This window comes from Sander vitreus, chromosome 9, assembly GCF_031162955.1.
Source record: "Sander vitreus isolate 19-12246 chromosome 9, sanVit1, whole genome shotgun sequence".
Lineage (NCBI taxonomy): Eukaryota > Metazoa > Chordata > Actinopteri > Perciformes > Percidae > Sander > Sander vitreus.
The window spans coordinates 6925619-6936429 of NC_135863.1; the positions used below are offsets into that span (position 1 = coordinate 6925619).

Here is a 10811-nt window from a genome sequence, read left to right on the forward strand (position 1 = left end):
TGAGATGTTTTAGAGACTGCGAGTGAAGCAGGAACTGTGATCTTTGGTGGAGTCGGCGTTTGTTCTCCCCTCTGCCACTCTTAATCCCCCTGTGTGTGAGAGACAGTGTTGGCGGTCACGCACATGGACAGTGTTTTCATTTAGGGCTGCTGCAATCATCCAACACACCCACAAGTGACCTGGGAATGTGTCTGGTCTGGTTACACACATCCAGACGTACACTACGGTACAAACTGCTTGTACTCCACCCTGCAGCGCTGCACTCAGAAACGGCAATATCAGCTCCTATTAAGTTATTTTAATGTATTGGGTCGTTAGCAGGGATTGTTAATTTACTTTTTATTCATCACAAAATGAGTTATGGCTAGTCAGCTATGCTATACTGGTGTTACTTCTTTTTATTTTTTGTTTTTAACATTGTTGGAGCAAAACTTTCATTTCTGTGTTGGCTTTGCCCGTCATTTCCCAGAGATCACTTATTTAACAATGAGTCTAGTCTTTTTCCTTGGGTTTTCTATTTAATGATGTGATTAACTGCTCATACGAATCTCACGATTGTTCTTCTATTTATTCCAACTAAGCACTATTGCTGCTGCCAGAAACATAAAATGTGTCACTTCTGTGTGCTGAGTAGATTTTCCCAGTAAAGCCCTAACAGAGTACTTAGAACAGCACATTTGCTTTTGGGTTGGATCAGTTGGAGATCTATTTACATGACAATAGTTCATTTCTTTCAGGGTGCAAGAAGTGTGAGTGCATTCATCTTATTATGCAAGTAATATAATGTGAAGTAATCCATATTTCTATATAACTCACAAAGGAAAAGGCCTTCCCCGTCTCAGTAAACACCCTGATCGTCCCTATACTAGATCCAGGCAGTGGGAAGTGAAATGAAAACATATTTAGCCACAAAGCCCATTGTGCTCACAAAGCTCATATTTTCCTCCCACGTTTGTAGTTGTGTCATCACATCAACACACACACGTCACACATTTAAAATTTTGAATGCACTGTGGTCCCATACATGTACGTGGCATTTGGTAATTAATATAAGCAAAGTCTGATCTACAAAATTTACATTTCTTTTTTCATAATTTCAACTTTTATAGTGACCTTTTTGACTCCTTATCTTAAGCAAACAGCCAATTAACCATGTCCATAATTAAAGAAGATGACTGAAGGAGTAGTAGAAAAGCACAAAGAAAAGAAGGTCTATATCTTGTGAAAATCTCACTTCTCAAAATACCTTTTCTGAATGTTGACCCTTTGGAATTTTGTTTTAACTCGCTTTCCACCTCCCCTCCCCTTCTCGTCTCTGAGGTATCCGTCCGCAGATGTTCTGCTCATAAACATTAAGAGGCACCTGCCTTTCCTCTGGTCATAACATCCTCGCCCCCTGACTTCCACTTGGCAACATGGGCGTCTTCTCAGACTCTCTCCCCCCGCCGCCTGTCCCACCTTCACCTCCTTCAGATTACATAAATAACATGACATCTGCTGAGAAAGAATGTCTGTCTGCTCCTGTGTTCTCCATTAAGGCCCCCCAGGCCCCGAGAGTGGTTTGGCAAGCAGAAAGACGTGGTGCTGCCTTTGGTATTGTGGCCTTGCTTGAGACTCAAAGTGCCTGATAGTCTGGATAACTGATGTTTTCTGTCTGTCTCTCTGAAAGTCTGTGCATGCCCCACAGCCTGCCGTTTGTTTACCTTAAAGTCTACTTCCTGTCTGTCTCTTATCTGTGTGGGTGTAGATCATGCAGCAAATGAGTGACCATCGCTATGACAAACTGACGGTGCCTGATGACCTCGCTGCAAACTGCATCTACATGAACCTACCTAATAAGGGACATGTGCTTCTGCACCCCACAGCAGAGGAGTTTCCGGAGAGTGTGAAGGTAATGCTCAGCTCATTTCCCATCCATACACAGTAACTTTATCTCACACACGCAATCACACATTGATTTACAATCCTGAGGTTACTGAGGGTACCTTTTGGGAGGAAGAAACGACGACAGGACAACCAGACTGGTTTAGTGGTTTAAATTTTAAGAGCACTTGCCTTTGTTGCTGTCCATCCTGTCCAGACCTTTGAGATAAACAACTGGCTGGAGAGGGAAAGCCTGCAGAATCTACAGTATGTGGTTGTTTTACAGAGCCCGCCGCAGGTCAACCACAGCCAGCACTGTGTTTTATAACAAAGGAAACTGCAGTTTTATGAGAAGTGACCTTCTGTGGACATGACTCAAACCACAGACTAGGAGCCAGAGACATTGGGTGCTTCCCCCCCCTTTAGAACTTGAGTTTATCATCAAAGTTGAAAAAAAATAGTTCTTAAAGCTGCTGTAATCAATATTTTAACGGATCAAATGAAAGCAGTCATTCGTCATGTCAAACACTTTACCGCTTGGTCTCACCGCTCTCATCAGTGATCCCAATGTTTGCGTCCTGCCCAGCAATAAATAGCAGTTGTTGGAGACCAAACCAGAGCTAAAAGGGACATGAACACAGTCACAACTCCAAATAAATGCTAATGTTGCTCCGTGTCTGAGGATGTGTAAATAAGCCACTGTTTGTTAACACGTTCACCATATCAACTTTATAAGGCGATATTGTCAGTGTAGTATTTACAGCTTGTTGCAGTTGCCCATATTGTTTTTATTGAATGCAGGTTTAAGTATGTTAAATTATTTCCTATTAAAATTAGAAAATTACAAAATTTGTGGATGGTGTCAACATGGCCAAGTGGTCTATAGTCTAATGTAAAATAAAGGTAAAATGCCAAAAATGTATCAAATAAAAAGACATGCTTCCCTGACTGCACCAATGCCCGATAAAAGTAAAATGGCGTTCTGTTAGATAGAAAATTGTCTCTTTGTACTTCTAGTTGCCAAGTTGGCACTATTTCAAGAATTCATAAGGGAAACACCAAAAGACATCTATACTGATTTCAAAGAAATATTGAAGAGTTGCTCTTGCTGATTATAAGAACAATCCTCATAGCATGTGTTCTTTGTTAAACTGTTAAGTGCTGTATGCTGGCTCAATATACCTGGCAGAACTCATCTCCAACAGTGTAACACATACAACCACAACCTTTCTTCAATTTCTTTCAGACAAACCATGACCTACCAGCAAACACCCGTAAAGACGTGCTTTTCACTCATGACACTTGCATGTTTTTTTCCACAGCAGCTCACCGTGAATCACATGTTATTGTCTCACTTTGTCTGTTGGGGTTTGGAAAGGCTGAGCAGTAGCCGTGTTATTTAGATGCTTTGGGGTCACTCCAAATCACAAGTCAAAACGATTCTCACATGATCGAACCCAGCACCCTACAATCTGCAGAGACAGTGCTCAGACCTCAAAATGTACTCTGTGGTTAAAACCCCTACCTCCGCCAGCTATTTTTAGAGGGAAGAATTCACAAAATTATATGTCTTTGGACTTACATCCATGGCAAAAGCTTAGTTTTTTCCAGGAAGATTAACTAAGGGAATTCAACTTAAGCATAATAAAAATCTATTTGTGTACCTTGTGCTTCCTGCTTTGGAAGCACCTTTTAACGGACCATTTGGAGCAATATTTGAGGAATTTATGTTTGTTCCATGATCCAGTTTCCTTCATAATTTTCAAACCCACCAGAAATTGGCCTGGAACCAATTTTTGGTCCAAACCTGTGTTTAGGAATTGTAGCTTAAAGAAAGTGAAAAAATATGAATAGCACATAGTTGAGAGTTGCCTTGCTACACAATAAGTCTACAGTTCGTTCATGTTTTCCAATGAGATGTAGAGATTTATCAGTACAGTTCCAGACACTCTGCAAGACTTCTGCTTTCTAACTCTAAACATTGTCTGTCCTAATCTCCGGTCCATTTTTAGTTTGCTCATGAAGTTACATAAGAGTTCTACATTAACAAAGGCAGGGGGTCATGAGAGAGGATTGGTGGGGGTCGAAGTGGGTGGAGACGGGGCATCTTTAATGGTTAGCAGTGGCGACGGCTCTGGAGGGCTCTGTTTGGAGATAAAGAAACTGAGCAGACAAGAGGCCCAGTGAAATATAGCAGCTCCTACAGTGTGGGACCATGCCACCGCAGTAATGAGAACTCAGCCGGAAATGTAAAAAAAAACAAAAAACGTTTTAGGTAGAGATGCTATAAACAGCAGGGGATTTAGTGGGGTTGTTTTGATGGAGTTATGCAAAAACACAACCTTCCCTGAGTTGATCCCAATGTTGTATAAACCATTTCTTTGGATGGCGGTGTCATATTCCCAAGAGGATATTTATGTCCAACTTTGGTGATCACCCAACTTTTACTGTAACGTGTGTTACAGGTCCCAGGCAAGGAGACCGGGTAACAAATTTAAATTCCTGAAAAGACAGGTGAAATAAAAGGAGAGTTTGACACAGCAGCTTTTCTCGTCTTCTCCCAAGTTGCATCTGTTTTATTCATTCAGAATAAATCACAAAACATTGCCATATTTCCATTTTCCAAAATAACACCATATGACATATCTCATTCTATATATTCACATTCTAACTTACATCAGTTATTCAAGGCCACTATGGCTGCATAGTGCACTTCACATGGCTACACTGTTATTAAAGTTGTCGCTACATATAGCTGCCTAGCGAATACTGGTCGTATTAACAGAATTCCCCACAGACACAGAAATACAGGATCAGACATTTACATCACTTATTCTTAAAACAACAATTTATCAAATATATTTGTATAGTTTCATACCTTATTTACATTCAATATACATCAGAAGAAAATCATTCACTCTCATCGCTTATTTACTCATTTAACATGACCAGATAGCCGTTACATCAATACATATGTCTACTTGTTACAGTTGGCAAAATAATCATTTCTAAAACCAGTGTGTATTTACTAAATCATACTCATTAAACTTGTCAACATAACCGTTTCTAACTAGCAGCGTTTTGGAGCTCGAAATGCTATGCTACATGAATCAATGGGATGACAGTGACCCAGTTCGCTGCGTGACGGCAGCTAGCCGTGACGTCATTCTGCCGTAGCTCGTTCGCGAGACGGTAGCTGACTGTTTACAGTAGCCTAGCTTAGCTAGCTGCCTCGATCAATGGCAAACTTTCTATGTACACTTTTATTGTTATATTACAAATAACACTAGTTATCAAACAGGGGTTAAGAAAAAAAGGTTGAGACCCCAACAAGTAAAGATGGGCAGTTTACCCATTACTGACCTGAAAATACAGGTGAAATAAAAGGAGAGTTTGACACAGCAGCTTTTCTCGTCTTCTCCCAAGTTGCATCTGAGAGCGAGCGGAGGTCCGTCCCCATAGCAACCGGAACGCAACTGATTGCGCTGTGTCACTCCTTAAAGTGACAGTAGTAATATATATTTATATAGAGAGATACTATTTAATCATATCTATACTATATACATGAAATGTCTTGTGGACACTAATTGGGTGTGCCACACGTGCGTCACAATGAAGTTGACTTTTCTTTTTATTAGAGTGAAATGTTTAAAAACTGTTGGATGGATTGCCATTTCATTTGGTATATACATTAATGTTCCCCTCAGGATGAACATTAGTAATCCCTGAACTCATTTAGTGTCATCACAAAATATAAATGTATCCAATAAATTGTCCAATAAATTGTGACCAAATACTATGCGAAAATGTGTATAGAAATATGCATAAACACTATTTTTTTAAGTGGTATAATGGTGTCACAGAATAGTAGGATGGTGTAGTGCCATTTTTTTTAAATTACTTAAGAAGGGCCCTGACCTGTACTCCTGCCCACGTTACACAAACTGTCTTAGATAGAGAAGAATCAGTATGTATAAGACACATGAGTGCGGTGTCTTTAAACATGGCATTTGGATCGCCAGAGGCTTCGTCAGCCATATTGCATCATGAGATAAGAATTTGTTTAGCTGCTCCCTCTGGCTGTGCCGCAAGGCCTCGCTCAGTATCACAGCAGGGTTAAAATGAGAGTTTAAAGAGAAAAATATCCTGGTTTGGAAGTCTGGTAGGAAAACACTGGTTTTCTTCTGGAAAATGTCCACAGGGTGACACACTACTTTACGAGGGTCTTTTGAGAATGTCGTAATATTTCTCACTCCCATCTTTTTTTAATATTTTGCCGCAAGAACAGGAAATCTTCCTAAATGCTTGTTCTCCTACTTCACAGTTTGTGTCTCTCTGCAGGGCTTTTATATCACAGAACATTACGAGCTGACAAGTAGAGTAAACAAACTCAAGTGTTGTACAAGTTCAGCCTTTCAGATTAACTACTGCCAACTAGGCTGTACTGAGCTAGCCTTTTCCAAAGGGCTTGTTGTATTGCTGGCTGGTCAATACCTGTCACACTAGATGTGGTACCCAAGAGCAGAGTCAGGAGGCAACACAGGAACAGCTGTTGTCATGACGATATCTATTTTGATTTTTTTTTAAGGGCAGGTTCTTGATTCCCAAATATAGTATTAAAACATGCTTTGCCAATGATATTTGGCTGAACACCGTGGTCTTTTAAATTTCAGTTAACATACTTTAATAATAGCCTTCAATAATATGTGAATCTAAAATATCAGAATGTTAGTTTTCCCAATGACATCCTTGTCTGTGTGTCCCGCAGGTGTTCGAGAAGTTAAAGGACCACATGCTGATCCCCGTGTCCAACATGGAGAAGGTCAAAGTGGATGGAGCTCTCACATGCTGCTCTGTACTCATCAACAAGAAGGGCAACATCTGAGCGCGCTCACCAGGGGGTCTCTCAGTGCATGGTAACCTAGCGGAGCCTGTATCCAATCGCCAAGGATCCTGAGGTTTAGCAAAACTATCTTGGTACTTAGAGGAAGGATAGGCAAGTTTGTTGTTGCTGAGGGACAAAGAAATATAAATTGGAGCAAGTCATCTGGTCCCCCCCCCCAACATTTAAATTACATTAAACATTCTTAAAAAGTGTGTGAGTAATTCAGTTGAAATGAAACACAATTAGTGTTAGGTTATTGTTGTCACTGTAAGAATTAGGATATTACTTGAAATTAGTCTTACTTTGCTCTAGATTTGGATATATTCTAACATTTTCTATAAAAAGCTGAATACAAGGCAAAAGAACAAGCTAGCCAGTTAGAAAATGGGTCATAAATTCTCCCCATGTTAAGCCATGTATTGTTTACTACTACATGTCTATTTGTTGAATGTATAACGAGTTAACACCTACCGAAGTCAAATTCCTTGTGTATGTAAGTATACTTGGCCAATAAAACTTCTGATTCTGATACGTTTTTGACAGTATTTGCAACTATTTACAAACTATTACAATTTGAATTAATCCGATCCCAGATCAGAAGAGTACTAGACTATGTGCAATGTTGAGCCCCCCCCCCCTTTGAACCTGCAGAGCCCCTTACTGTAGACCAATCCTTGCTTACACTGTTTGATATTCACAACCCTTTAAGAGAACCACACAGAAAAGAGCACTGGACCAACAAAACCGGATGGATCTGTCTGATGAATTGTTTTTGTTACCATTTAAAAGTACAGTCTTACCAACATTACACTGCAGATTTATGAATTACATCACTAACAGACGTCTCCAGTGGAACATGTTTACAGTTGTTTTATACTGTTTACATGCACCATTTTTACTGTGATTTAATTGTGTGTGTGTTTGGTTGTATAATGCAATTGGGACTCAGTTTGTAATTATTATTTTTTCAAGAACTGTATTTTTGAGCAAGATGGAGAAAATAAATCCTGCTATTGCTGTAATATCACAATAGTTAAATTACTGCTGTTTTTTTGTTTGTTTTGTTACAGTTGGTGCTGAGTAAATTTCACAACCGTACAGTATTTCAAAACCACAAACAAACAATTCTGTATTTTATAAAATGCATGGCCATGTATCTATTAGGTTGTTTTAATTTCTCTATTGAAAATACAGTTCTTGAAAAGCCTTCTGGAGATATGAGCTTTCTGTATGATCACGGTGTTATGAGGATTTTATGATTGATCGGCCACTGAGGCCTGAGGTTCTTTTACTTTTCGTGACAATTATTTACTAATCATCGGTATCGATAGAATTGTCCTGGAGATGATTTTTGACAGATGTCAATAAGTGCCACCAGCTAGAGAAGCTAATAGTAGCCTGTTAATTTATTAAGGACAATATGCTGCCATTTTGTTAAGCAAGTTGGCATCCCTCCTGGTGAGCCTTTGTTCAGATTTGCGCGGGGATGCAAATTTACTAATCTGTGCCAACCATGCAGAGAACCGATAAAAGCTGTCTGTGTGGGAAATGTATGTTTTCATTATTATAAGATTAACTAAGCTTTCATTTATTCCAACATAACACCTCTGCTCCTCTTAATGTACACTGTCTGTTTAAACCAATGACTTCTCTCCTGCTAAATGATTCTGAAGGCACTGTAGTTTTCTCACTCCATTGGTGCTGCCTCTGTTGTTGATTACACTGGTTCTTTTTTTTCTCCTGTCTGGCAGTTTTTACTCGAAAAATGACTCAGAGCATGCTGTGAAACTGATGTCTGTTCCATTAAATCCAATAGCACCCAATGTGACTGCAGTGAGAGAGTTTGCACTCTGCATGCAGAACAAGCTTACTGTTTGGTGTGTCTCCATGTGGGTTTACCATGCTGGCTGCAAACCGGAGTTTAAAGGATGTTGATGAGCTCTGTTTTGGTGGCCTTATCTCTGCTGATGCTGAATTCATGTTTGAGGACTGTAGATATGACAACATAGTGTATGTAAACATGTATACTGTACTTACACTAAATACTGTACACGTTAAAGCCCATCACATGTTAAACCATGTATTTTCTCAACGTGATTGTAAGTGAAAGTTGAGGAAATGACATCAGGAGGTGATTCAACCTCTCTCTGTTGACGTTTGTGTATGGGCAAGTGGGCAGTGATGAAACATGGAAAGAATTCCTATTGGGAGGAGAGGCTTGTACACCAGTAAACACTGACTCTCTTAAACTTTCTCTGTCTTTCTGTCTCACTCTGAACAGTCGATCTCTCCCACCCTCTGCTATTGCCTCATAGACGATCTGGGCTAATTTATGGCCATGATATCATACAGTCTGGCGAACACTATAGATGTGATGGACTGCTGTTAAAGTGTGACAGTAGTAGTATATTTTACAGAGGTGGCTGGCTGGATGCAGGGTGATAGCATAGTTGCAGAGCATCCAGTTCTGATTCTCATGCACTTACTTCTGAAGGCTAAGCCAGGCAGGACCAGTCATACACAGTCTGATTAGTATAATGTCAACCAGGGTTCAAAATTAGCACCATTTACCAGCCAAATGCAGGGAAAATATGCAAGTGGCTGGTAGATTTGCTTCACTCACCAGCCAAAAAAACAACTGTAATCTATAGGGTTGGACGTTGTTTTGATTTGAACAATTCTGATTCCAATTATAATTCTTCCTTTTCGATTCCAGTTCTTATCAATTCTAGATTCCGATTCTTTGAGGGGTGGAGCTGAAACGGGTCACATGCTTATTTCACAGATAAGAGGAAAACTTTATTTCAATTCAATGGTGATTTACAGTTTTATTGGGCCTTTTTTAACGTTAAATAAAGCCACGGCGCTTACTGTTCTCCTGCTGCAACACAACAAGCGCCTGGAAGTACGGTGGCCGCTACGGAAATCAAAACTTGCACGTGTAAAATTTGGAACCAATGCTTAGATTCAAACCAAATTTTCCAAACTATTCCAATAAAAAAACGATTCCATTGAAATCGTCATTTTCGAAACGATTCCAAGTTGGAACAGGTACATTATGCCCAATCCTAGCAAAGTTAGTCCAAGATGGCGGAGCTGCACTCTTTAGAACATTCCATTGCAAGCTGCAGCTCGGTCATGGATGCGTTAAGATCTAAAGAGTGCAGCTCCGCCAACGCAACACAACGTTCTATTGAATTTCGCCTCTTGGTACTTTTATAATCTTTGATCCTAGTAATATATTGAGTGGCTGGTAAAATTTGAACAATCACTAGCCATTTGGCTGGTAGATGTGAAAGTTATGGTTGTGTCAACCATTAGATCTTGTATTGCTCCAAATCACCCATTGGTTGTACAGCTCTGGGGCACTATAACTTTTTCCTATTGCTGATTTAAAATCAAAACATTTAATACATTTTGGGCTCTTTGCTGGCAAGGCTGTCTGTGAGTAACTGCTCCTTAAAAGGTAGGCTGACTTTGTGATCCTCTTACTAATCCCCTCACTCATCCCAGTAGTCATCATGTGTTTGCCCTTGTTCCAACTGAGGTCTCTTAAATTTCATACACGTGAGTAATAATTATTTGAATCATAAATTAAGACTTTCGTCTACTTTGTGTAATAAACTAACCTTGCATTCAGCTGTGTTGTGCTTCTTTTTGTTTTTTTAATTCATTTTACAGCTAGCCCCAGTTGTGGATGTTAACTTACCTGTCATGTCATGATTATTAATTTCATTTTAATTAATTTTTGACATTATATTTACAGGTATAATCCTCAGGGACAGTGTTGGTACATATCATATGGCTTTGTCAGGTGAAATGAAATACAAAGCTGAATCTGGGCCATTTACAGTGGTGTAGAATATCTGGCTTTGCCTCAGTAAGGACCCGCTGTGACAACACAGACAACCCCTCTCTGCCCGTTGATCTCTGCCACCATCTAGTGACACCAAAAATGTAAGACAGACTAAAATGAGGTTTGTATCTAGCGCTTAACAGTGCAGTTGCTATTCGGTTGGAGGCAAGAAAAGCTGGTGTCCAGCAAACTGCCAGAGTCAGTTAA

The 10811-nt window shown here is 39.8% G+C and overlaps 1 protein-coding gene across 2 annotated transcripts in view; it reads left to right on the forward strand.

The window, feature by feature from the left end:
• ddah1 (dimethylarginine dimethylaminohydrolase 1) overlaps positions 1-10387 on the forward strand; it is an 88226-nt gene extending 77839 nt beyond the window's left edge. For both annotated transcript variants that reach the window (XM_078258480.1, XM_078258479.1), the window contains exons 5-6: positions 1748-1891; positions 6632-10387. In XM_078258480.1, coding sequence (XP_078114606.1) covers positions 1748-1891; positions 6632-6748 — 261 coding nt within the window. In that variant the 3' untranslated portion in view covers positions 6749-10387. The remainder of the gene's footprint in view (positions 1-1747; positions 1892-6631) is intronic.
• The last annotated feature ends 424 nt before the right edge of the window (positions 10388-10811 follow it).